Consider the following 27413-nt stretch of genomic DNA (forward strand, 5'->3'; position numbering starts at 1 on the left):
ACTCTCAGGAATAACACCTAAACACCGTGCCAACACAGCGGCACTTCCACCAATGCCGGCGGACACACAATTGTCATTTTCAGTATTTTTCCTGTGCCGTGATGACAGCTCCCCCTTTCAGGATCTGGCTGATCTAAGCCTCCTAATAAAAGTTTCCAACTTATCAACAACTCTTAAGAATACAGGAAGGCTAGTCCTTTTAAGCTTCAATGAGAGTGAATTCATTCTCTTACTGTCACAAACGCAGGCGCCGTGTGTCAATAACGTGCTCTAGTAAGGCCCAAATGTGACTCACATCAAGATGGAGTGGTTATCTAACATAAAGGATTATTGATATGTTCAGCCCTACTTCCTGTGTCACTCAGGCTATAAAACTCAATGCAGTGGCACATCCCTTGGGCTTTATGTCTCTTTTTACAAGAAAGTAGCTTTTCTAGAAAGGCAAGTGCTGGTGACTTGAAGGATGCCAGGAGACGAGGACATCCATTATTTCTGCTGGTCACTTCTTCCAAGGGTTGGTCGTCCTTCCTGCTAAAAGGGACCTTACGTCTCACTTCCCAGGAGCTTAAAAAGGCTCTCTTGGACCTGGTATGACTCCTCTGTTAATTCATTGCCGTCTTGGTCTTACGTTGGATAAACCGAACAGATTGAGAGCCTCACATTTCATAAGGAAGTGGCTTTTTTGGAGACCTCTGATCATTTCTGTGGACTCGCTGCACCAATGCCCTTGGCAAAGCATGGAGCTGTGCACCAGCACCGCTCGCACTGCAACTTCACTCGGTTTTATGCCCGTAGACTGCATTTGCTCTCCACTCTTACAGCCCTGCAGGATTAACAGCCTCAGGTCAAAACCAGCACTAAAAGTCGGTATGACAGGTCTGACCTAAACTACAGGCCTCTACATCTCCCAGCTACACCGCTCCTTTTTGCAAGGAAGCACAGCAGCCTTCGTATTGAGGGCAGGCATCATGGGGACCCACCAGGAATAGCCATGGCTCTGCTCTCTTGCCTGACCACTCCTAGGAAGCTGCCTGCTGTGTTTTGCGTGATGCACTGCTAGAAAATACCTACTTGGGCTCAGAAATGGCGATGCCCGTCATGTTAGCGGGAGCCCCCGAAAGGCACCGCTCTAAACCCAGACATATTTAGGTAACAGCACAGAACAACCTGCCAGTGCCTCCAAGAGCTCCTCGGATCCTCTGCAGCCACCCCTCGGCATCTCCAGCTGCTCAAACACTGTCAGGCTGCTCACCTGACCCCTCTGGATCAAGCCCCACGTTTGCACAAGGCAAATTTACACCCTGTATCGCAGCTGCTGCCATAGGAACCTTTGCACGTTGCCATAAGCTACTGGACAAACAAGCAAACCCAGCTCATGCAGACAGGCTGTTGGGGATCCTACCTCGGACACCGAGCGTGGCACGTCACAAGCTCATCTGGAAAACCTCTCGTTGCGACTGACACGCGGCTGAGGCATTCAAGCTATGGACTTTCCCCTCTCTCCAGCCTCCTTTGCATATACCAAAAGCTGGGTTTTTTTCTCCTCTGCCCCAAATTGCAAGACCTTACAATTACAAGAAATCATGAAGGAATAACTATAAATAAATATAATTATAATTATGTATAATTATATGGATAAGTTTTACATGAAAGCTGAGAGTCATTCCTGTTTGCAGCTAAAGCCTTAAGGAAAAACAAACAAATTAAAACATCACCATTTCCAGAGCTGGAATGAAGTTTCCAGACCTGTTAATGCAGGGCTCAGCTTTTCTGGAAACCACGTGTCTCAAGAAGAGAAAGGAAAATCCAAATTCTGCCCCTTGCCCCAAGTCACAAGTGACTTTCGAGTCCAGCCCAGTGCATTTATTGGTCTGTTCCAACTCATAACAGCTGATCTGATATAACCCTTGTGGATACGCACGCATTACAGAACGGGCAAGCTGGGTCAGATCAGGGCCCATCTATCTCGAACCAGTAACGCACACTGGCTAGCACAAAAAACACAGGGCAATTACAAAGCGATCCTTCCTCTGGCCTCTTTTCTCCAACCATCAGCCGTTTCACCTTTCCCCACTTCGGAGCTTGCATCTTGGCCAGCACATTTAACTGCTGTGGATGGACCTCTCTCCCCATTACTGGTCCACTCCCTGGTTAAAATCATCCCCACTCACTCCAGCCTGTGGCAATGAGATTATCCCCAGCACAAGATGATATTCCCATGTTCCTGTTTGAATTACCTAAATTGCAAACTAATGCGCCCCATTCAGAGCAGAGAGAAACCATGGGATCGTTTCACTGCAGTGAAGGGACCTTTCCTAGGAATCGAGCTAAGCTAGTGCAATAATACTCAGCATTGCTCAGGATTTTGCGGCCTGATTCATGCCTAGGTTAAAGGGTAATGTCACTGTAATTCCAGTGAAGTGAATGGAGCAAGGAAGGAGAGAAATTATCTTACACAGTCATCAGTCAGAAACGCTCTTATCAAAATTTCTTCTCATCTCACATAACTCAGGCAGGGTCAATGGCACATGCCGCTTTACACTAACTGATCCTACACCTCCAACAGTCCAGAAAGGATTTTGAGGGTCTTACACCCCCAAAACACTAAGTATCCAACATGACAGCAATCCTAAATTACCCTTGTTTGCATAGCCCCAGCGCAACGTAATTGCAGACAATGCCCGGGTTTCTTAATAGCTACCACAATAAAAAAATAAAATTAAAAAAAAGAAAAAACAAACACACACACCACACTGTCTTAATCCTAGTGACTACACGGGAACAAAGCTACTCTGCAACCTCTGTCCCCGACTGCAAATTCCAAGATCTTCTGCAAAATCCAAACTCTCCAAACTGATTTGTTGCTTCATAAATGCTCCTAAGGAAGAAAAACAGCAATGAAGAAAAATGCAGAACTGTATGCAATGTTTTCTCTGGCCTTGGAGAGATAAAGCCTGTCTCATAGACAGGAAGTAGGTGGGAGAGGCAGGAGTAAATTCCATATCACCTAGCTCCACTCCCTAAGCACAAAGCTACATATTGCCGAACAAGTGGCTGTGAATATTCATTTGAAACTTTACGCTATGTGATTGCAAAAATTCCATCCGATTCAGCATAAACTGTCCCATCTCCTAAGGAGTGTGGTTTGTACCAGCCAAGGATATGGTTTCCAGAGATAGCAACTCCCACACAAGCACTGGAGATGTCTGCAGCGAGCCTGTTCCCCACGTGGAATTGCAGGAATTTAACACATTCAACATGGGCATGTAAAAATAGGCTCAGAAGTCCCAGTGGCCTTCTCTAAACAGCCCAACTTGTGAACATCCAAACAATTTGTGAAAGGCTGAGAAGCAGCAGTTAGTCAGACAAGGAGGATACACTGGAAAAAGCTATGATCTCCTCACAGACACATCACAGTCAGAAGAAAAAGGAGAAATCAGATGATTAATTTATTATGAGCATTTCCTTATGGCTACGATAACCGAACTCAGATGACAATCTCTGTTTACAGAAGGGCCAATTCAGCTCACAGAGGCAAGTGATTTGTTGCAAGCACAGGAACAGAGAAACGAGCAGAATCCGGCTCCCTTGATTTGGGCTTCCGTATTTCCCAGACGCCTGCTGCTGTTCCAGGCGGGTATTTTATCTCAGCAGTGAGACATGCCAGCTTCTGCTCAGCCAGCAAAACGTCTGCTTGAATATAAACCAAGTACGACAGTCGGCCCCTTCCAAACAAAAGCTGGAAGCAAGGTGCAACCCCCCCCCCACCTTTCCTCTGCTCCCTTCACAGTCTGGGGATTGGTATCAGTAAGAGCAAAGGGCAGGATTGCAGCCTTGGACCTGGTGGGGAGCCAAGCCCTGGGTGCTGATGGAAACAGAGGGTGTGGTTGGTCTTTGTCAGGCACCACCATAATCAATACATTCAGCGATGACAATAATAATTATTTCAATTGTCTCGCTCCTACCCACATCGCCTATGACATGAACGACTTCTTCCAGGTCTCCCGCCTCCCTCCTGCCACCCCCAAGCTGCTGCCAGAGCCGTCAGCGCTCCCTGCAGCAGGTTTCCACCTTAGAGGAGGACAGCGTGGGAAGAGAGAGGCTTGGGCTGCAGGGAGGAAAACTAGAAAAGGAAAAATATTCCGCTCGTTGCAGGATTCAGAGCAGTTCTCCGTGATGCTGAACGATGCTTCGTTCCCGCACCCCACGACCTGCGCAGCCCCCCGGCCACAGCCAGCGGGCTGAACGTGGCTTTAGCAAGTACAAACAAAGGCACATAGTCCTGCCTCGAAGGGCCAGAATTTCCAGTTTACTACGTTTGCCAGGCATGCACCAAGCATGAATCAGTAGCGCAGAATTTGACCCCAGGATTTAAAATCAGGATGAATCAGACCAGGTACCAGATTAAACAGGGATTACAGACTTGGTCCTGGGCTTAGGGCTGGCGCTGACACGCGTGCGGATGCGTGGGGCCTTCAGAGACACCCAGCCTGGCCACACCACATCATAACTGTCCTTGTAAAGGAGACGTAAGCGAAGCCAGCGGACAACTCCTCTCTATGCCTGAAGGTGCTGACTTGGGCCCGTGCCCACGGAGCACGCGCAGCGCAAACCTGCTGAGCGATGCTACAGGGCATGCTGTTCGGTGCCAAAGTCTCCTTTGCAGACACGTAGGGACGGCAAACGGCACCCGACCATGCTGCTAAGAGGATTTACCTGGCCACAGCGGTAAGCCAGCGCCAAAAAGGCATGCACACAACCGTCCCCTTGCAGTAATCCTAGCACTGCCCAGTGGCCAAGCCTGCTATGCCCAGCACCTCTGGGCCCCGGCTCGGAAGGGCTGGGTTGCCTCATTTGCAAAGTATATTGGTGTGGAAGCAGCATGACAAACTGGCAAAAGCAAAGCTGTGGCAGGACGCAGGCACGGCCAAACACCCACTTTGCATTTATTCCAGAACAGTGTTGGTGGCACACGGTGAAAAGAAGCAGAGGCTCAGAACCACTTGGCCTAAATGGCAGCGGAAAAAAACAAAACCAAAAAAAACAACCAACCAAACAAAAAAAACCCCACACAAATCAGACCTTCTGCCTGGTGATTTGAGCACATGGCCTCTGAAAAGAATAGGCACAATACAGCTGCAAGCGAGGAGGCAGCTACAGGCACTGGAGAAAGCAGCTTAAGGACTTCCTATCCTGATCTTCCCTCTCCCCCTATCCCACAGCTCATCATCCCCAATTTTTGCTAACACAGCTGTCTCACTAGCCAGCACCTCCATCCCCTTCTCCTATTCCCACCCTCATCACACGGCCTCATAAATGTCCATGCACTCTCATTAAGAGCTAAAGGTTTGCTAAAGGTACCCACTGAAACAATACATCATTATTTATGCTGCAAGCCATGTGAGAATGACACATAATGCAGAAACAAAATGCCTAATTAAGAGTGACACAAGAGCTAAAGTGACACAAGAGCGCAGAGCCAGACTGTAATCGGAGCGGTGGATCCTGGGTGCCATCTACAATGATGGAAGTTACTTGCTCAAGTGTGGATTGAGAAACACTCAGCAGTAAATCCTTGCACTCTGTGCCTCCTTTAAGCTCCTTTTGCAAGTGCGGACACTAGGAAAGGAAAAGCCATTTGCCCAAAGTAGCACAATCGATCATTAGAAAGGGGGCTTGCAACCTCCAAACTCCCAGCAAGGCTCAGAAAAACAGTAAAAAGGCTCCTCTAGCAGGATTACCAGTTCCGCCTATAAATGGATCTGGGGGTGAACAGCCAGCTAGAAGAGAGGTTGACACGAGGACAAGTAGGGATGGACAGCCAACAACATATTGCGGTTCATAAGCTCTGGGACAGCCTGCAAGTGACCAAAAAAAAAAAAAAAAAAAAAAAAAGGCTTTTAAAATGAAACAAAGTCCCTCTATCCTTTATTTTGGGGATGATATGATGCGGCTGCCTGGGAGAGGAGGGGGGAGAGATCTAGTGCCCAGCAGGTGCTTTCCAAGTCCTGTGCACGGGCTGTCTCCCCCTGCTTCCGCACAGTGGGAAGCAGAGGCACCCAAGCAGAAACGAGTGATGTCACCACCACTTAATTACTCCGACTCATTTTGTTCAATACCTGACATTTCCTGGAAACTACATGAGCAACGGATAGGTTGGAAACCTTCCTGATTTAGAAACAGATGTGAGCACGTCCCGTCCTGCCTTCTAAACCCTTCTGTAAATTCTTTGCAAGTGACGTCTTTTTGGCGGGGAGAAGCGATTTAGACAACAGTTTTAGCTACTCCATGCTGCACCCAGAAATCTGAGCGAGGAAGAAGGAAGGAAGGGAACGAGGGGATGGCAGGAGAAACGGGATGTGGAGGGCTCTGGACAAGCAGATAAAGGAATGGAAGGAAGAGAATGGAAACATGAGAAGGGTGGGTAAGGATGAAAAGAAGGAATACACGAGAATGAAGGAAAGAACAGCTGGCGAAGCTGGAGAACAATTCTCGCGGAAGCCAGAGGCAGACGGAGCCAAAAAGTCACCAGCATGGACCACGGCTTCTCCATGCTCAAAGCCCCTCACCACAGACCCAGCTCCAGGGAGCGCGGCTGGGCTGTGATCCTGAATAACCAACCTTTCTCTAGCGTATACCACAGAGCGGGTAAACATCCTTGCCATCACAGGATGAGGGTGATGGGACAAATTTTAAAAAGCCAATAAAGACCTTCTTCCCTTTTTTTAAACCTGAAATGAACCTAGCGACCTCAGCCTAGCTCTCTGCAACCAGGAACCTATAGCTGCCCTGCCTTGTCCTACCTGTGGTCACAGTATCAGCCATTCCCCCATGATGTGTCATTCAACTAAATATACACGCTCCCACTCCAGACGCTCCTCGCGTGCCTGACGAGGCTTAAACAAGCCCTGCTGACCCGCTCATTACCTCCGTGGCTCTCTGCATCCCTCAGCCCTCTCTCTGTCTTGCTTAAGCTTAACCATTCCGATTCCTCGGGGCAACTGCTGATTAGTTGTTTATGCTTCATACATTACCCATACTTAATAAACAGCAATTACTTAGGGAACCTTGATAAATTATTCTACTCTGAACATAAACATTGAGCCAATAACCCTAAAAGGCAATCTTCCCGATGGCCAGGATAAAGATCCCTGTACTAAGAGAAGGGTGACATGCCTCTCTCTGGGTTTGTCTGCAGAGACATCTGTGCCCACTCACAACTTCAAGCCACTGCAAACTCCAGGCAATGGGCTGCCTCACTGCAGATATCTCCTGGGACCAATCAGCATCTTTGGACAGTGACTCTTTCACCTGAACAGCTCAGGAGACAAGCCAGACCAGGTTGTATGGACACAGGCAATGGGAACAGGAGGATACAGGCTGAATCCCTTCATCGCATCCCCCAAAGCCTTCCCCATCTCGTTCCCGCCTTCCCCTTCTCCCCATCCTTTTGGGTTTTTTTGGGCTGTACAGTCAAGAAAGCTGGCACCAAACCACAAAGCCAGATTTTGGAGGCCAGCCCATTACAAATTGAACCAAATACCTAGCCGAGGAGGAGCATCGAGAACATCAGCAGGAAGGGAAGAAACATCCTGACTCAGTACTGCCTCTCCCACAGGGCAGGGAAGACAGCAAGAGAGAGAAACACATAGCCAGGCTTTGGCCACCACTGGAGCAACTCTCCCTCTCCATCCTTGGAGAGGCAGCACAGGGTCACGGGTCCTTGTTTGTTTTTTTCCTTTCTCCTATCTTTGCCATTCTGCACTGGTAGCTACCGTTTCAACCAAATTGGATATCCTTACAGGCTGGATCCAGTTTTGAATTTTTTTTTTCCAGGAAACGAAATAGGGAGAAGAAAAAAAAAATCAAAACAGTGGGAATGTCCCATTTTAATGTCTGAAAAATGTTTTTTCCTAATTTAGAGAGGTCAAACATCTAAATGGAACACGGGTTCCAGATCTGCTTTCAGTTCCGCTTTGTGAGTAGTTGCAGATTGTCAAGTTTTTCTTCTGTTGCAAATCACTGAAAAGAAAAAAAATATATATGAATGGAACAGAAAAGTCCACTGTTTGACATGGGGAAGCTGCAAGGAGACAGAAGGGAGATGGGGAAGGATTGATACTTTGACAGAGGAGAGGAGTAGGAATTGATGCTCAGGCAGATGTGATGACCGCAGGTGCAGTGCTTTCCATGCAGTGATGCTTCCTAGGATCTCGCAAGACATAATCATGCTAGGATCCAGTCTAGCTCAGTAAAGAACACAGCTCCCAGCCTCCCAATCAAGCTGCTATTAAATTGAACCAGCCTAATTCCACCTCTCTCTCTCTTTCCCTCGGAGGAATCTTTCGTCAGGAGCCATCACAACTGCCCTCAGTACCAGATGAAGCAAAAAATCTGCCAGGTGACCCCATAACCTGATGCTAATCAGCAACATTGATATACCTGCAACCACAAAGCCACAAACAAGCAGCCCACGATGAGATAGATAATCTCACCTCACCTTGCTAGGGCCATGAGCTTTGTCATCTCCCAGCCATAAGTTCTGCTTTAATCCTTAAGCTAAACTGTTCGGATTAAACGGAGAAGTCCTGACAAGGTTCCGTTGAGTGAGGGACTGGATACTCAAATGCATCAGAGGAAGCATTTTCCCTGGAAAGGCAGTCTCAGCATATGCTATATGAAAGCACACTGCTCTTGACAAAATACTGAAACTGCGCTTAAAGAAAGGATTAACCCCACTAGAAAGGAACAGGTTAGCTTCTGTCTGAAGGCCTTTGCATAAAAATTACTGTAACATCAGAAACGTTTCATGTTGAAGCAGGTCTGTGACAGACCCAGGTTTGTTTGACCTCACTTGGCAGGGAAATACCCAGCTTGCGTTCCAACATGGGGGAGAACTAGACTGTAAAACAGCAGGTTTCCCACAAAACAAATTCCAGATTTTGACTGGAGAAGGCTATCCCTTTTCTGAAAGCACTGCAACGCTAAAAGACAAAAAGAGGCAGAAATCAATGCTTCTCTGTCCTGATTCTTCAGATGAGAAACTGAGTGAAAACTGGGAATCATTTTCAAAGGAGCCATACCCAACATTGATTTATACCTAGGTCCACATAGGTATTTAAGGGTGTGCCACCTCAGCAGCCTAGAATTTAAAGGGCTTTTAGGAGTGAGGTGTCAAAAATGGACATGGACACTTCGGAGATCGAACTTGGTGCCGAGAGCTTTTGAAGATTTCTGTTTTTGCCAACCTGCAACTTAGACAACCAAACAGCCTCGGACTCTTGGACCTCACCCAGGCCTTTTCGAACCAGACCAACAGATCTATAGGCCCTAAAACACTCAGTGTACCACAACTTTATGTGATAGCCCTGTGAGGTCAAAAGAAGACCATGAGTTCCTCTAATTATGATCAGCTTGAGACACTTTTCCAAACTCCTGTTCTTGGCAAATTCAGACTCCTGCTTTATGATTTTCTCAGTCAAACACTCCCCTCTCAAAAAAAAAAAAACATGAAACACAATTCCTTCCTGCAGACTTTAGCTGGAAACCCTGCGGCAGAACTAGGGACTGAATCCAGGCTCCACGAGCCAAGTGCTCCTGCAGTAACTGTGCTCAGGGCATTCCTCCCTGAGCCTGCTGAATCCCAGTTCCTTTGGTTGTTTTCTTCACCATTTAAGGATAAGGAAAGCAGCTGCTTGGGGCCCAGCAAATTACCTAGGAGTGATTTGTTTTTGCTGTGAGTGCCTATGCCCTCACTACACAAACAAGCTCCTGAAGAAAGGAGGGTACAGAGCGAGGAGGAAAAAAAAATAAAAAATAAAAAGCCAACAGGTTGATCTGGATTACATCAATGGTTACACCCTCCTCCGTTTAATGAACATAGAAGAACAGGTGCTTGTAATTCATTAGCCAACCCATGAGCCGAGGAGACAGGAATTAAGCCAACCAAACTCCTCAGCGTGCCACTACTCTTCTTCCCTTTCAGGCAGCAGCAGCAAGAAAACTTCATTTTTTTTTTTCCCTCTCCTTCCCTCCCTTCTCCTCCCCTAGAGCTGCGAGAGCCACAAGCTGAGCATGACTAACCCTTGCAAAGCATTCACCAGTGGTTCCCTCTGCTCCTGGGAGGCGTCAGGGAAGATGAGCGGACGAAAAGCAGCCAGCACTTCCTCGGATTGCCAGGGCCGCAGCAGTCCCACCGGGGTGGCAAGCAACAGCTGTGACTCACTCAGCATCCACAGAGATGGCAGAAACCACCACTTTTCTTACCCCTCCTTCTCCATCGATGGGAGACTCCTGGTCCCCCTTCACCTGGATATTGACCCTGACTTCCAAGCCAGGCGACAGCAGGAGAAGGAGGACATCAAGCTGCTCAACAACCAGTTCGTGTCCCTGATTGGGAAGGTAAGATGAGCACAGGCTGCTCAGGACCATAATGCAGTGGGGGGGACAAGGATGGTGGTGGGGAAAACAAATCATAAGCAGCCTCTCAGGAGACTTTTGAAGGCCTTCTTAAGCTAATCATTGCCAGGCTCTAAGTATTAAGTTAATTACCCAATTAGCTGTTCCTTCAGTGCTATCTGCTTTAACAATGGCTACTATCAGCACTAGGTGACGATGGGCCACATCTGTGGTCAGCAGCATTAGGCAGCCCATGCATCTCCTCTGTTACACTTGTCACCTGGCAAGTCCCTCAGGCAGGCACAGTGCTGCCATGGGGGTACCCAGTCCTGCCTGGGCAGCCAAGGAAGGGCCAGGAGAGCATGGCATGAAGCTGGACAGAGCAGGCCTTGGCACTCACAGTGGACACTGGGCTGTTGAAACAGTCATGAGCAGCGAAGTTGATTAAGGTGACTGCACAGAGTCTTCTCAGGCTGCTAAAGGGAGATAGTCACTGAGGTGAATTTCTATGTGGAGGGCAAGGGAGATGCCCCCACGCACCCATCTCCCTCCTTTGTACTTTTTATCTTGAGAGGTTGCAAACTTAGCTAAGAAAGCGTTGCTTTCATCTCTTAAGATCCATGAGAAGGCAGAAGAATTTCTCAAAGGAAAACAATTCATCTAGCTGAGGCAGGTTTCTGCAAAGCCCTGGTGCTCTGTAAACAGATGGTAATCTCCCAGGAGGATTGCTTCACTGGAGTCTACAACATAGGCAGCCGGTGCCAAGCTACTATGGCTTAGGAATTTTTGGTTTAACTCTACCTCTAGGAGGACCTGAATTCACACTGGGGAGGAGGAGAGTGGGGGGAACCATCCCTCGTAGCATCTACCCAGACTGAATAGTTGCGTGCCAACCACACCTACACGTGCAAGCCAGTGTGTGGCCGTGCCAAGGGCTGACCCTGAATGGAAGAGCATGGCAGCCTCTGCATCTCTGCTTTTCCAAGCACAGATCTCAGCCACATAAGTTTGGAGAAGCACTGGTTTGGAAAGCACCCGAGTATGTTTTGTTGCCCATGCTGCAGGTCTGGTCCCTTGGCTATCCAGATCAGGGATGGGGGCAGGGGAGATGAGACAAGACCACACGGTGACACAGCACATCACTGTCACGTACGTGAGCCAGACCACACGCACTGGTCCATTCCATGCAAATGGAGATGGAAGTGACAAGACCATACAGGTTTTCTCATAAACCCAACCTGGTGACCTGCTGATAAGTGTGCATTACAGGGCCTGATGGACAAAAGATACAAGTGCTCCACCTTCATTAGGTAGCTTTGAGTTTAGTGCTAGCAACTGCTGCCTTTAGCTTTGAAAGCTGTAGCTTCAAGTGGTACAGTCAAGTGGCAAATTTCAGCCATCTGCCTCAGGCCAGAGGAAAGTAATGACACTTCCTGGTCACAGAGAACTTGTCTTTTTAAAATCAAGAATTCAGATGGCCTCAAGTCCAAGTGGCTAATTTCTCAGATAATTGACCACAACCACTTCAGGAGTTTGCTGCTGATGTTTCTCCAGCAAGCTGTTCCAGATCTGCTAGTATTTCCTTTCCATTTGATCCAAATCTGTCCAGGTGGAAGACAGGGAATAAGCCAAGTGATGGAGCCTCCCCTGAGAGCCAACTTTAGCCTGAGCAGCACAGCAGTAGAGACCTCCTTCATGACTTCAGTCATTTCTTCTACATTTAGAAATGGTTTTCCAGGAAGCAAGGCCAGATTGGGGTGGTGGTTCTGCCACAAAGCTCAGGTTAAAAGACTTTGTAAGGAAGGGTTGGTGCTAAAGATGGAACCTGTATAAGAAGCTAAGATGTAAGCAAATCACCTCCGTGTTAGGATAACCATTTGGGACCTGGAAAGAAACTGTGGATGAAAGAAAGTGAGGTGGAAGAAAGTTGAGCAGCTAAGAATTAGGAGCAAGGTCGGGAACTGAGAGTTGATTTGAGGGTCAGATGTGGACTATGAACAAGGACCAAAAAGGAAAGGCTATTCCCTACAGCCAGTCCCACAGGCCAGTCCCAGCCCTGCTCACCACAGACCTGCTGAGGGATGCTCCATGAGCAATCCCTAAGAGGCCTCAGATGAAAAGAACAAAAGATCCAATTGGATCCTGGTAGCCCTGGAAGCCACTTCCTCATGCCACAAGCAATGCCCCTCTCTGGCTCCACCGCAGCATCATCCTGTGGTTCTCAGCCTCATGCATGAATACACATGGAGTGTGTCTCACTGTTTCTGCACCAGAACAGAGCAGCCAGTCACCTGGCTGGACTACTGGTGTCCATGAACATACAGCAAGTTTCAGGAAGAAAGCAAGGATTAGGTCTGTAACAGCGAGACACGACATCCTAACACTCACACCCCTTCTGCTAAAAACTGGGCACGAGCATCTTGCCACTTTGCCTTTGCTTGGCTGCTCTCTGCTTCCAGTTCCCTTTCTGTTCAGATGACAACCTCTTTGGGAAAGAAGCCCTCTCTCATCCCGTGTATTTGTGTGGTGTTCAGCAGCTGGGAACTCTGTCCTCTTTGGTTCCAGTTCACAGCTGCTGCTTATGAAGTTACACAGTCAAAGCTAAAGGCCAAGCAGAAGATCTAGGCCTGATAATACCTGCACCTCTCCTTAGAGAGCAGATGCACTTATATCAAGGTTGAATAACGTCCATGATAGAGTTAAGGCTTCTGGACAGCGTTGGGGGCAACTGAAAGCTCACATTATCAGCTGAAACATGACTGAAGGAGTTTGGCTTTGTTAACAGAGCAGTGACAGAGAGATAGCAATTAAATAATTAATTAAAGTTAGCCAAGAGCTTTAAAGATGAAAAGCGCTACCTGAGCACTGAGCATTACTGCTAAGACTATGAATATTAGAAGAGTGCCAGATTTGAACGGTGGGTGGATGAAAATGCAGTGTATCCTGTCTTAAGACACACGCGCACACAGACTCGCCATAGAGTCTAAGTATTTTGCTTATTCTCTAGAATTCCTCTAGTTACTTTGCCATACCAACTAGAACTCTGACTCATTAGACAGACTTCACCATGGTGTAATTCTACAGATTTGAGGAGAATTATCCTTTTGGTTGTCCCACTCAAATGGGGAATCAGATTTCTATTCACCCTTGACATCTGTACACACCTGTGGTGGATTTTCAGGGTTTATTTCTAATATTAGGAGGCAAAGAGGACTTAGCAATAAACAGCTCTTCGTTTTAGTGACTTAATAAGAGACGCTCATTCATTTTGATGTGAACATGCTCTATCAAAAAAAAAAAACACAACACAATATATAATATGTAAAACCTCTGAAAGTCCCTGTAACCCTCCATCCCTAGGCCTGATCTTCAGGGGATTTCTAGTTCTTATCTGGAGATCTTGACTAATTCAGAGTAGCTAGAAGCTGCTGGAAGGTCTCCAGACAAGTATCTCCGGCACTGCAAAGGGTGGTCAGCTTCGTCTTTGGCTGTCACTGTTACTAATGTCTCCGAAACCTCTTCTGCAGGTCCAGTGCTTGGAGCAACAGAACAAGATCCTGACAACAAGGTGGAACTTCCTGAAGGATCAAGACAATTCCCATTCTGAGTCAGACATCAAGGCCATCTATGATCAGTACATGAGCAAAATGAATCAAGAGATGAAGGCCCTCAACTATGAGCGGGAAAACCTAGAGCTGGAGCTGACAAAGGTGCTGGATACCATGGATAACTTTCGAAGCAAGTAAGTGTCTAGCATAGTTGGATATGCAAGGGGGAGCATATAGCCTATCTGCAAGGTATCTGTTCAGTTGTATGGACAAGGAGTAGCATGGGACTGATTTAACATAGACAGGCTCTTACTCCTAGGAACAAACTCCTAGTTGGCAGAACTTCCTACCAAAACCAAACAATATTATGGTTCTGGGCTGCTTACTTTTTAAACAAACATCCCTTCCTTTCGCTCTCTACCCCACACAATTTCAAGCAAAATTCTTCGTTTTGGCCAAAACGTCAAATTACTATGTAGAAAACTTCTTGACAGCAAACTTGCAGGCAGCTGAAAGTTGAAGGGAGGACCAGCTGCTGAGTGCTTATCACTGCTTTTGCCAAGAGCTTTGAGACCTTCTGATAAGAGCATTTAGAGATGTGCCGCGGCTCATTCAGTAACACAATACTTTTCTTATTATCGGTGTCATTTGCATACCACACAGAAGAATCCACAATTAGATACTTTCCCTTACAGTTACACCCATCTGCCTACACAAGATCTCTGGAGCCTTCCATGTGGATTTGTAGTAAAGACCCAGCTGAAGGCACTGTCAAAACAGAACAACAATGCTAAGGGCCTACCCCTCCGCTGGCTTTGATAGACATCACTGAAGCAATAGCCCAAACCCGTTCCTGATGTACAAAGCGATGCATAAATAACAACATTGCACTTCTCCAAGGAGTTTAGGCAAGGATCTTAAAGCTCTTTGCAGAGATTGATTAAATAAGCTATTCAACATGTTTACAGAATAGGGGAAAGACCAATAACTCCACTTTACAAGGGACTAATGGAGACACAGCAGTTAAATGCCTTACTCAAGCTCATGGAGCGAGCTGGCAGCAGAGCAGGATTAGGATCTAGGAGTGTGGTTCTTGGCCTTATGCTAAAATCATGACACTCAGCTCCTTCCAGAAATGATGCACTGATATACAGACACTTAGGAATCCCTAAATTCATGATGGTGGGTGACTATCTACACTTTATTTGGATGTTGACTTCACTGCAAACTTGGGATCACTGGAAAATTCCTTTCGACTCTTGCTCTGCTGACAGGTATCAACCCTAAGTTTGGATCAAAATTACGATGTGGAAGGTGCCATATGCTCCCTCCCCTAAAGAGGTTAAGACCCAATACCCCCGGTGGAGTATTTGCTCTTCCTTGTACTTCCCCTAGGAACTAACTGCTCTGTGGCCCTGCTGTTATAAATTTATTTTTGGCTTATTCCATGAAAGCCACCCATATCTGTGCTCATAATTTGTACTCAGCAGTTGCCTCGTTAATTGCCAAAATCTGGCACTTTGTTTATTTTCCAGCTTGATTTCTTAAGGACAAAGGTACTTATGCAAATTGGCTGTGCATCTCCCCCTAACTTTTGAAACTCTTGGACAGTTTCTACCTAGCTGGACAACGGAATAGATATCGTAAGGATGCTAAGTCCCTCAGAGCTCCAGAAAAGACTGATGAGAGGTGTGACAGCCCCCCCATACACAGGGGATAAGACCATGGCACACGCACAAGACTTATTAGACAGCAGAGAATCCACAACGGGCAGCATCTTATGATGAGCCCCACTGGCAGTCTTGACAAGAGCGCCCGCTCTGTTAGACATGAGACTACACAGCTACAGGACATAAAGCCACAGGAAAACAGCCTCCATAGATTACACTGCCCCTAGAACCACTTCTCTTTCATTTGCAGAGTCTTCCCACTTTGCTTTCTCCTGTCTGCGAGCTGGAAGGCATAAGCCCTGCCAGGGTGACTTTAGCAGCAAACAAGCAAAACCCACCCTGTCATTGGGCTGCTGTTAACACCCAAAGCCAGCGTGGGTGAATTTATGTCTGTGACAGTGACAAGCCACCATGCTGCTCCTAACCATTAGTGATTCACAGGCAAAGAACTGCTGCTTCCACTGAGCCTTCTCCAGGTGGCAATCCACACCTGGCCAAGCCCACACTGGTGCTGCGGAGTCCTGCAAGCCTCCTTCAAGAAGGCTTTCTCATTCCTGCAGCTTTTCTGGAGCAAATGGTCTGCCTAAACCCATGCAAGTTTTGTAGGCTCCCAACTCCTGTGGAGATTTCTTTTCCCAAGGGAAAATTCTTTTCGGGGTGGGGGGGGGAACCTAATAAGTCTCATCCCTGCTGGGATGCCCCAGATGCAACACAGTGCACATGGTGACCACCCAGCTGGCTGCTGCCCAACAAATCACCTATGTGAAAACTGCCTGTCAGTGACCCTCAGTAGGGCCTTAACTTCTCTCTTTCTCCTCTGTCCAGGGGTCAATTTCCACAAAGAGATTTAATTAGCCAGGACGCTTTCACCCCCTTCTCCCATTAGGCTGCCATTGATGACCAGTGGTTCCAAAGACCTAAGACGATAGAGAAGGAAAGGGGGGAGCGGGGTGGAGGTTGACACAGGGTGCTTCTTCAGGGAATCAAGCTAAAAACCAAACACCGAAACATGCCCATGTAGGGATAAATGCCCAGAGGTGCACACCTGCACAAGTGTTCACCTAAGTTCCCCGCACGTGTGATTCGCGCATGCAAAGACCCATTTGAATGGGACGCATTGAGCTTTTGCATGTATTGACTACTCTGAGGTGGGATTGAGGGGGGATACTGCAGGAAAAATGGGGTCTATAGCCTTTTGAGGGGCCATTTCTGAGATCCAGTGATTGCAATAGTAAAATCTTGTCACGTGAAGACTGGGCAGTCTCTCTCTACCACCAACCTGTGCAGCCTGTTTTCAGCTGCTCCCTACCCCACTTACTTACTCCACAAGAAAAAAATTCACTTAATTCCATGCCACCAGGCTGAAATCCATCCCTCTATGTCTTCAACCTAAAGTACTCTTCAGGCACATCCAGAGAGGAACGTAGCTTGCCTGAGATTCAATTCACCTCTGAACACAATGATTTTGCTTCACTATGGAAGAAGCCCAAGGCTACCAGATGCCTGCCTTAAGTGAGATGGGATGGATTTATGCCTAAAATGCATGACTGCATGTGGATTATCTTTAAGAAGATAAATGCTGTAATGTGTTTGTGGAATGCTCCATCCCCATGTGAGTCATCTCCTGGCTGCCAGGTATCTCCAGAGCCATGCAGTGAGCATGTTTGGCTGGCTAGGCCTGCTCCCTTTCAGGTGGGAGTGTTGTTTGCTCCATATGCAAGATTATGTCAGCGCCCTGCAATGCACGAAGCTGCTTCGGCAGGCCGGAACAGACTGGGATTGGGCTGAGATGCAAAGAGGATGAAGAAAAAGAGCAACAGGCTATAATTAAGCTCAACACACAGTTGCTGGCAGCAAGGCTAACATTCCAGCTAAAGAGCAGAAAAACTAGATGGGTAAACCTCTTGTTAGCTGCACTATCCAGCCTTATGAAAGCAGGCAAGAGGAGGGTTTAACAGACTGGGTTTCCAAGAGGTACCTTAGAAGTGCCTTGCTGCAGTGCCTGGGACAGTCAGATCCCTCTGCGCTCCCACTGTCCTCTCAGTGGGGAAAGTAACAGCTCCAGAAAGGGAGCCATCTGAGATTCCAGGTCCGGCTCCTGGGCATGACTTACCCACTTGCCCTGCAGTGCAGTTCTGGGCTGCCTTCCCAATTCCTTGTCCTCTTTTCTATCCCTAGACTCTTCCCTTTTTTCAAGGGGCAGCTCTTCTTTTTGGTAAAAGTTTGTACAACACTGAGGAAGGCTGCATTTAAGTGAAGCAATGAGGCCCCAGTCCGCCAAACACCAGGACACAGCTGTCGTTCCTGATTTTATCATCATCAGTCTGTTATGAGATGCTGTTCAGCTTTTACCTCATTCCCAAAGGTCTCAGCCTTCCTCACACCAATTTGGTGACATTCATAAGCCACGCTGAAAGGTTTAATTCACAGCCAGGAAACACTATGAACACGTTAGGATAAGAGGAGCCTGAGGTATCAAGGAACAACAGGGAAGCCATGACCTCCCTGCCAGAGAGCATGACCTGCTGCGGTCTCAGTGAAGGAGCCAGCGCTCCCACATCATGTCCAGCAGTGCAGTGGCAGATACCAAAAGCCCATCATACAATGGTCCAGCATACCTGGCCTGCTGCATGGCAAACAAACCAACTGCTGCTGGTCGTACATCAGGCCCAGAAGAGACCCGGTGGCTTCCTGATCATGCCTGCTTTCAGTGACATCAGGGCTAGCCACATGCTTGCCCCAAGAGCCAGCAAGGGCTGGTGTATTTGCTCAGCAGGAGACGCAGAAGGGTAGCTTGTTTTCAGGAAACGTGTTTGCCCCTGGACAAAATCTTTGCCATCCTGGTCCTGCCTCAAACTTGTTTTTAAACACTTGCAGGGTTGGTTCCTCACTAGATACTTAGCTGTGAGGACCCCAACTCAACCCATCTGGCTTTTTTGTTATCTTCTTCTGCTCTATGGGCATTGTTTTCCATGAACTGCTTTGCCGCCTCTTGTTTTCCTTCACAAATACATCCTACAGTTAGGAAAAGTTATGATGCCAGTCCAGCTTTTTCCAAATTTACACAACTGAAACTACTCACAAGCTCTGGAAATTAAATGCTGATGATATCTGAAAGAAAAAGAAGAGGTGGGATTGGGGTGAAAATCTGGCAAAGTTTAGGACATGCAACTGGGTTTCACAAATAACAATTTACCACACCCCACTTCTCAGTGCCTGCTCTCTCTCTCTCTCTGTGGCAAATGTGAGGTAACTTGAGGTTGCTTAGCCCTCAAATTAAATTAAAATTAATGCTAAAGTTGCCTCCTGTTTACTCTGGGGTTCTTAAGACTGAAAATGTGCATGTGTGTTAAACAGAGCAGCTGACATGTGGTAACTTGCTATCCTATCTCTTGTTCAGGTGCCTGTACCCGAGAGGTTACTCTCCCCTAGACAGCAGGAGAGAATGTCTAGGGTCAGAGCCACCTAGGAGGTGGCACACTGCAGTAAAAGCAAAAAGCCAACATGCCATTGCTCCTTGGGACTGACAAGACAACCTTAAATGTTGCCCACGCATAAAGTCTCTGGGATTTCTTACTGCTTTTTTCTACTCTCCTTAGATACGAGGATGAAATTCGCCTCTGTAGTGGCATGGAATATACCTTCACAGAGCTCAAAAAGGTTAGTGACAACAGGAGCTTTTCATCAGGACACCTGCAGAATGAACGGGCCATACTCCAGCTCTGTGGTCATGAAATGCTTGGAGTAGCAGGATGGCCCAGGGTCAGCCAAGACAGTCCAGGGTTAGCCAGGACCTTAAGAGTCCTTGTACTACAGAGGTTTTGTGGGGTAACAAGGTCTTGAGAAGGTCAGCAGAGTGGCAAATATAGTCCCAGGTTCAATAGGAGAAGCATAAGTGAGTCTGAGCTGTTTGTGATTACGGAAAAGCCCCACGGCGCTTGGCAGAAGTGCCTGGGGTCAGATTATGCCTGTGCCCAACCACACTGCAGTTGCACTGAGCAGACCTGACCCAGAGAGGTCCGTACCCCCAGGACCCTCTGAGGCCGTACTTCCCCTCCGTGCCACTTTTTCCTCACAGGATGACTTCATGGGTTGGGAAAGGCTGGAAATTGATAAATATGTTTGCCTTTGTTTCCTGTCACACCACCACACCCTGTTTAAACAGCAACCCTATCCCGCCCCAGATGTAACTGCATTTCAATAGCAGCTGAAACGCCTGGCTTTGTGCACAGCTTTTGCATTTAAAAAAAAATCCCAGGTGTAGGAATGCAGGGTATTATTAGACAGAGGAAACATTCTCCCCGCAAATGATCGTTATGGCTAATTGCATGTTTTCCCTGACACACTCATCAGCCAGTAAGTGCAGTTCTGGTGACTGCTGTGGACTGCATCAGAGTTTTCAATAACCCCTGCTTTTTGTGGTGAACAAAAGACGAGTTGGTATGGACCAGCTCTGCCTGTTTCCTTCTCCACCCCACCTCACTGGAGACTTCCACTGAAGTGCGCTTACCAAAAAAACTGCAGAAAAGTGTCCCCAAAGAAACCTCCCTACTTACAGGACAGGAGAGAAGTTTTACAAGCACCCACCAGTACATAGCAAGGAGGACACATCTGTGAGGGGGCAGTGGGAAAGACCTCTTGCCACAAATCCAAACTCTTCATTAATACACTATCTCCTACAGGATCTAGACGCGAGCTCCTTGCACAGAACCGAGCTGGAGGTAAAGCTGCATGGGCTCCAAGACCTGATGGACTTGAAGAAAACCATCTATGAGCAGGTACAAATTCAATCGAGAGTTGCCCCAGCACACACACAACCTACCACGCAAAAGATAGCCTCTTTGAGGAAAGTTCCACTAAAGAGGGCTTTATCCCCAATTTAGACCAAAATGGGGTCAGAACCCACCCCTTGTCCAGTCGGATGGTGTTATACAGAGACATCTATTTAGATCAGTGGCTTAAGGCAGGGTCTCATCAGCTAACCCCCTTCCTTCAGCTGAACCAGCTCCCTTTTAAATTTGATCAGGATATTCTTTCTGCCCCACTGTTCCTGCTGGGAACCTGTTTGGGGCTCTCCCCTCAAACAGTTAGAAGCCCCCATCTAACTTCCAGGGGCTCAGCTCCTAACACCCACTGAGACAGTCAGTGTTTGCCTTCTGACCAAGCCTTCCAGGTTGTGAGTGAACTGAGTGCTATTCCATTCAGATTCGAAGGGAATGACTCACAGCAAAACAGAACAAGCCATGGTGAACCTGAGCAAGGTGCTGGATGCTCTGTTGTAACAGGATCCAGCTTACTCCTTTTCTACTTTTACAAGAAGTATACAATTGGATATGCTTTTACTAAAAGGGAAAGGATATGGAGCCTGCAACCCTTTGAACAGACCCAAAGGGTAGCGATCCTGTGTCTGCTCAAACAAGGTGAGGTAACTCCAGCCACTTAGAGCTTGTAAAATGTTACCAAGCAGGCTCAGCAGTATTCTGCGAATAGTAATGATTTGTCTGAATTCTACCAATACAAACAATTAAAATGCTTCACAGGGGAATGTTGTTATCCTTTGTGGGTTAGCTGAAGCACGGAGAGGCAGCATGACCTGCATAAAAGCAGAGCTTGCGTTAGAACACATGCCCAGCCCGAGTCCTACCATTAGGCCTTACTTCTTCTGAAATGACTATTCCTGGTGCAAGGCAATTCACTGGGGAAGCGGGAGATCAGATGCTGCTGTGAGTCCATACTCAACACCTCCCACCCAGCCACCTCACTTAGGGTGAGTCCCCTCCCTACCAGAGACGCTGCCATCCTCTGCTTGAATTGATTTGCTCCAGGTCCCACACTGCTGCCCTTGGCAGCAGGCTGCACTTTTCATCCACCCTTCATGCAAAGAAATTACCCTCCATCTCTCTCTCTGCCCTCTCCTCCCCACAGCTTGTATTCACATTAGTCATTTTCCTGCTGGTACCTGTTGATTTGCATGGCATCAATGTATAGACACATGTATCCACTGGAGGGGCAAATGAGGGAAACTGTGCTCGACAGTTTTGCTCACAGGATGTTGATGTAAATCAGAAAACTCCAGCCTTGATCCTGTTTTATGCCAACAGGAATATTAATAAAGCGCCAAGCTCTTGGGTTTTTTTGTTTTGGGTTTTTTTTTTTTTTTTTTTTTTGCAGAGGATGCTCCAATATATGAAACATGCATGCATTTTCTCATATAGTTATTACCTGCTCAAAGATTAACAAAAAGGCTTAAGGATTAAACACCAGTGGGAAAGAAATACATGGGTAATCCTGCTCGTTGGAAGAGCGGTGGGGGTTTTTTCTGTCTGTTATTCATGAATCACCATCTCAGGGTGCCCATTGTTTCCCCAGTCAGGGAAAGGCAAGGCAAATAAGGTCTACAAATGCTTCTAAGAGATTAAAGCCCTCAGCATAAAAGGGAAGAACAAAAGCATCAAGATGAAAGGGTAAGAGTTGGGGGGAGAGGTATGCTGCTCTCTTTAACACTGGTGTAAATCAGGAGCAACTACAGAGAAACTGATAGATTGCCAGACAACCTTGCAGGAGCAGCCTGAAGCTGGGGGGAGCTGCCAAGCAAATGCGCGCACCATCTGCTCAGCAGCAAGGCATCAAGTCATGTCTTGCCTGCATACAAACCACTCAGGGGTGCAGTTTACAAGAATGGATTAACGGTCCTTTTTAGGTTCACTGAGGGGAGTCTGCATTCATTGTTGTCTGACTCCTTTCTCCAAAACTGTGACAGTCAGCCATGAAAAGTAAATATCTCAGTCAGGAACTGTAGTTTTCGTGTGCATGTTCCTACTTCCCTGATGGCTGGTTTGAGTTTCTCAAGCATAGGAGACCAGCTCTGGAGAGTGGAATAGGCCTGCTAGTGATGGCTGGTGCAGAATGCATTCAGAGAAGGGTCCCGTTTCTACCTCCTCTTAACTAGATGTAAAATAGACTATGATGGAGCAAGTGGCAGCCACAACCTCTCTAAACACTGAAGCAGAGCTGGGCAAAGGCACCTTCTAGCACCGCCAGCCTGTGGAACAATTCACTGCCCTGCTCCTTTCCCAGAAGGGATGAACCCAGCACCTGAATACTGACAGAGCAAAAAATTGAAGCCTGATCATCAGTCCAATAAACCGTCTTATGATGCAATACAAATACACATTTTGCTGGGTTCATAACAGATTCTGTGAGAACTTGTATCCAAAGGTCCCAAAACAATGCCCTAACCTGAGTCCAGATGGAGGAAAATACCAACAGCTTCACAATTTCAGACACTGACAAACTATGCAGTCTCACTATCTCTCCACACTGCAGGAAGCAGCTTTGGCTAGCTAAGCACAGAAGATCTGCCACAATTCAGCTCTCTCCTGGACTGTAACTTTGTTGAGTATTTGATATCTCAATCCCATTCTCTTTGCTATGCAGGAACTTGAGGAGCTGCTGACAGAAATTAAGGACATCTCTGTTGTCCTGGGAATTGACAACACATGCAAACTTGACCTCAGCAAAATTGTGGAAGAAGTGAGGGCCCAGTATGAAGCCCTTGCTCTCAGGAGCTGGGAGGAGGCTGAAGCACTCACCAGGAGAAAGGTATTTGCCTCCTTATCTGATTGATACTGGGGTAGAGGCAGAGAAAGAAGAGGGAAAGATCAACCTAGAAACTACAGGGATCAGCAAGATGTGGAGGGACAGACTACACCTGGGAACAAAGGGAGGGACAGGGTGCTAGCCCAAATCAACTCTTCCTAATTCAGGTGTTTAAATTAGGAGTTTCATTGCTCTAGGTTCTCTGCTTTGTCAGGGGAGAAAGGCAAAGACATCTCCCAGTGACAACCCAGCTGACCAAAGCTGTAAATGACCTTCCACTGGCAATTCCTCCAAATAGAGCAGGAAGGGATGTGGTGAAAACTAAGACCGTGTGCTCTGCACATGGCACAGCCACAGCCAGAAGAGGATTTGAGAGTGAGCCCTAAATCCTTCAACACATCTAGCTATCTTTTTTTTCCTCCAGTGAGGTGTTTTTCCCCCAAGGGCAATAGAAATCCTCAGATTCCTTTGCTACAGCAGAGGAGCACATAATCCACTCTTCCCTCTCCCCTGCAGCTGAATGAAGGAAACACCCAGTCAGCCACCTACGGGGGTCACCTCCTTGACAGCCGACGGGAGATTGCAGACCTGAATATACAGATCCAGAAGTTGAGGTCCTGCATTGTGTCCCAAAAGAGTCAGGTGTGTCCTGAGGTGGGTGACAAAACCGTCACTCAGGACTGGTAAACTACAACATACTAACGCCTCTGTCACTTTTTTCCACTACAACAACAGTGCCTGTACTTGGAGGAGAACATCAAAGAGGCAGGGGAGCATGGTGAGATGGCCCTCAAGGACGCCAAAGCCAAGCTGGTCAAACTAGAAGAAGCCCTACAGAAGAGCAAGGAGAATATGGCTCACCTGGTAAAAGAGTATCAGGCACTGATGAGCATCAAACTGGCTCTGGATGTGGAGATCCTCACTTACAGGAAGCTGATGGAAGGGGAAGAGAGCAGGTGAGCTGGGCTTCCTCGCATCTGGGCAGGAGAAAGGATGTATACAAGCCACCTAGGAAGAAAGCAGACATCTCAAGCTTTGAGTCTGGTATTGAAGGCTTGATCAAAGAAGGAACAAACCCCAGCAGTCCCCATACGGCTCAGTCTAGTCTCTTACTCTGAAGTTTTCCTTGCTTCCCCAAATTAGAGGGTACCAACACTTCTCTAGAGAGTACTTTGCTCAGATGCTGTTGAGTTAGCCTTCACAACTTGACCACGCACTAGGCTCTACCCTTATAACCCAGCTCATGTGGGCCAGCCTCTTTCTCTCTCTCTGGCACGGCATTGACTTTGCTCCCTTCAAAGAATAACAGGCATCTTCACATTTTGTCCCTGTTTTCACAGCATGGAGTCACCAATACCCACCGTCATCAGCACCATCCACTCCAACCCAAAGCAGCGTAAGTGGTTTTATTCATACAACTTGGTGGAGCAGAATGGAAAGGAAACATTTGTAATATTTCTAAGCTGTTCACTTTTCTCCCTCCCTCTGCAGCTTCCTCCAGTGCCTTAAGGAATTCCAAGGTGTTTGCGAGAGGAACAGGCAGCACCAACAGTGAGACAAACCCAAAGGGAGGTAGCACAAAGATGCTTCCCTCGAGAAGCCACAGCAACAGCTCAGCAGCACCCGAAGCAGATGCCTACATCAGCGAGGCCCAGCCAAAGTACAATTCCCCGTCCATCAAAGAATGCTCCTAGGAGAAGCAGAGCCCCACAGCACAAAGGCAAGACATTATTGGCATCTGTAGCCAAATGAGGCTAAAGCACTTTCTCCTGAACTCAAGCCAACGTCTGAGGGACCAAGGACAAGAATCTCTCTCTTTTAAGTTTGTCTTTACAACATCCCAGTTAGTGTCTTTGTTGCCAGTTACAAGCAGAAACCAACCCAGGATTTTAGAGCCTCCCCCATTCAGTACCCATACTAACTCCTGCTTCTGCTTTGGGTCTGTTTCCACAGAGAATTTGCATTCATAACCTTTGAGATCTATCTCTAGAAAACTTGGCAAGAGGGGAAGTATTATTATACAAGCTTTTAATATGGGAATCTGAAGCCATAAGCCCAGACATTTTACCAGTATTACAAAACTGTTCTCTGTTCTGTCTCAACTCTGGAGTATCTGTGAGAGGTGTTCACTGATGTGGCTTTCAAAGGAAGGCAGTGTCAAGCTTTCCAAACTGAGCTGATGGAGAGATGCAGGTAAACAACCTGAGCCAGATGAATTTGCGACATCTCTATTTGCATGTCTGGTGACAAACACTCTGGCTGTACTGGGGATTCCTTGGTGACTCCACAATATTCAGCTAGCTTTACTGCCCTTTGGGTGGTCCTTCATTCCCTCCTAAGCTCCCAAAGCTAGAAGTTGTTAAAACTTATCCGCTTATCAACCATATCTCGCCAGCGGAGAACTTCTCCTGCCTCACTTAATGGTACTCCAAGCTCCACAAACAGTGGTGCTATGTCCTATGTGAACTGGGATAGTCACTGGTTCCCACTTCACTATAATAAACAGGACTTGTCTTTGTATTTATTGAGCTTACATAGCAGCTCTTACCTTAGCTGGCTAATCCCAGCCAATGTAAACCAGTAATGTTGCACCAAAGGCACCAGAGCCAGCTCTGTAGACGCCAGCTGCAGCTCTGGTCTCAGTAGAGGCATTTCTGGGTCCCTCTCGCACATACTAACATAGACAGAGTACTGCAGTATTTCTCTTTGAGGCCAGGCTCTGACCTCAGCCACTGCCATACAAACCCACTCAACTTCAGATTTGCATGTATGAGGAGCTGTTAGAGTGTCTCTTGGCATACTTCTGTTGAGCACATCACAGTATTTTCATGTTTCTGTAGAATAGCCAACTACTGTAGTGTCTATGTAACCAGCACGTCAGCTCTCCAGTGTCATGGCTGTTATAATAAAGTTTTGAGATGCACAGAAAGCACAGAGTATTGTTGGTTTTCTCTGAATTTCTTACCACAGCCCACCTGAAACAGCAGTTCTTTCCCCAGTTGCTAGCAGGCCTCAGCTCAGGACTCTGGCTATTTTCTGGTAGCCAAATGAAGCTGAAATTTATTCTCAAGCATTTGGCTTGATCCAGAACCCCAGAGACACAGGGCTGACAGGACAGAGGTGGAGCCAGCAGCCAAGGCTTTAGGGAAGAGCACAACTGTCCTGTCACCAGACTCCCACACGACGTTGACTCACAGAGCAACTAGGGCACGTTTCAGGAGAGGAAGTGTTATTACAGGATCCACAGGCCTACACAAAGCTTCTGCCCTGCTAAACTACACCTGCACCTCTGCAGAGGGGGACTTTTGGGCACCTGAGGCAGCCCCTCATTTCAGAGGTGCCCTTTCAGAGCACAGGATTCTTAGTGTTTCATGTTCCTTCTTGCTCAGGAACACCCTTTTACAAGGAACCTACCTGGGAGGTCCAAAAACAGACAAGGGCCCTAGAGGTGCTCAAACCCAGTTCAAAACATTGCCCAAGGTGTACAGTGGGAAACTGTTGCTCAGGGTGGTGCATGAAGTCCTTGGCTCACTTGGGGTCTGGACTAGATCTAGAGGATCCAGGAAGGAGAACATCTCTGCTCTGCCCTTGGCTGCCCACCTCAGAGGGCTGCTGCACTTTTGAGGCCAGCCTGAGGGGTACTGAGGCAGAAGAGCAGAAACTGATCCAGGCCAGCAGAAAGAGCTCCCAGCTATCATGTCTGCTGGCTGCACAGCCCAATGCTCCTGGTTTCTCAGACTAGTAGGAATAGGACATGGGGCAGCCGTGAGGGAGCTCCCAGGAACAAGTGCCCTTCTTGTCTCAGGAGGAGACGGCGCTTTAGTGCAGAGCTTCCCCTGGAGGCAGGACCCAGCAGAGCCCTTGGACAAAAGCCTTTCAGGCAAAGGAACAAAGCTGGGTTTGTGCGAGGCTTTGCGAGTAGAACGAGGAACGACTGCCTTGCAAGGAAGGTTGGGGGGGGGGGGAAGAAGAGACACAGAGCTAGCGTCTGAACGGGAAGGGAAGCCTCAGCCACCCTGAACGTCCAGCCTGGGGGAACAGGAGGATGGAGCGGTCAGAAACGTGCTCACGGCCTGACTGCGTAGGGCTGGGGCTCAGCAGCAGCCCAGCCCTGCAAAAGGAGAGCGTTTCTAGTCGGTTTCCCTCCCTCCCATAGGCTTTTTGCTGCTTCTGAGCACCCACAGCCCAAGGGACTGAG

At 47.6% G+C, this 27413-nt stretch overlaps 2 protein-coding genes across 6 annotated transcripts in view; one reads left to right on the plus strand and one right to left on the minus strand.

Annotated features, from left to right (window-relative positions):
• LOC104152373 (keratin, type II cytoskeletal cochleal) overlaps positions 1-24223 on the minus strand; it is a 36421-nt gene extending 12198 nt beyond the window's left edge. For 2 of the 5 annotated variants that reach the window (XM_068921310.1, XM_009687704.2), the window contains exon 1: positions 1403-1486. The gene's annotated coding sequence lies outside the window, so the exon portion shown is untranslated. Of the gene's footprint in view, positions 1-1402; positions 1487-18698; positions 18728-24076 lie in introns of those variants that run through there. The other 3 variants (XM_068921312.1, XM_009687712.2, XM_068921311.1) reach the window with 3 other exon arrangements.
• LOC104152362 (keratin, type II cytoskeletal 80) lies at positions 9532-26146 on the plus strand. The gene is made up of 10 exons (XM_009687678.2): positions 9532-9891; positions 10051-10401; positions 13926-14140; positions 19216-19276; positions 20299-20394; positions 23054-23218; positions 23732-23857; positions 23951-24171; positions 24556-24611; positions 24707-26146. Exons 1-10 carry the CDS (start codon positions 9874-9876, stop codon positions 24907-24909), a joined length of 1512 nt encoding a protein of 503 aa, XP_009685973.2. The 5' UTR covers positions 9532-9873; the 3' UTR covers positions 24910-26146.
• Positions 26147-27413: the final 1267 nt, after the last annotated feature.

This window comes from Struthio camelus, chromosome 28 (genome assembly GCF_040807025.1).
Source record: "Struthio camelus isolate bStrCam1 chromosome 28, bStrCam1.hap1, whole genome shotgun sequence".
Lineage (NCBI taxonomy): Eukaryota > Metazoa > Chordata > Aves > Struthioniformes > Struthionidae > Struthio > Struthio camelus.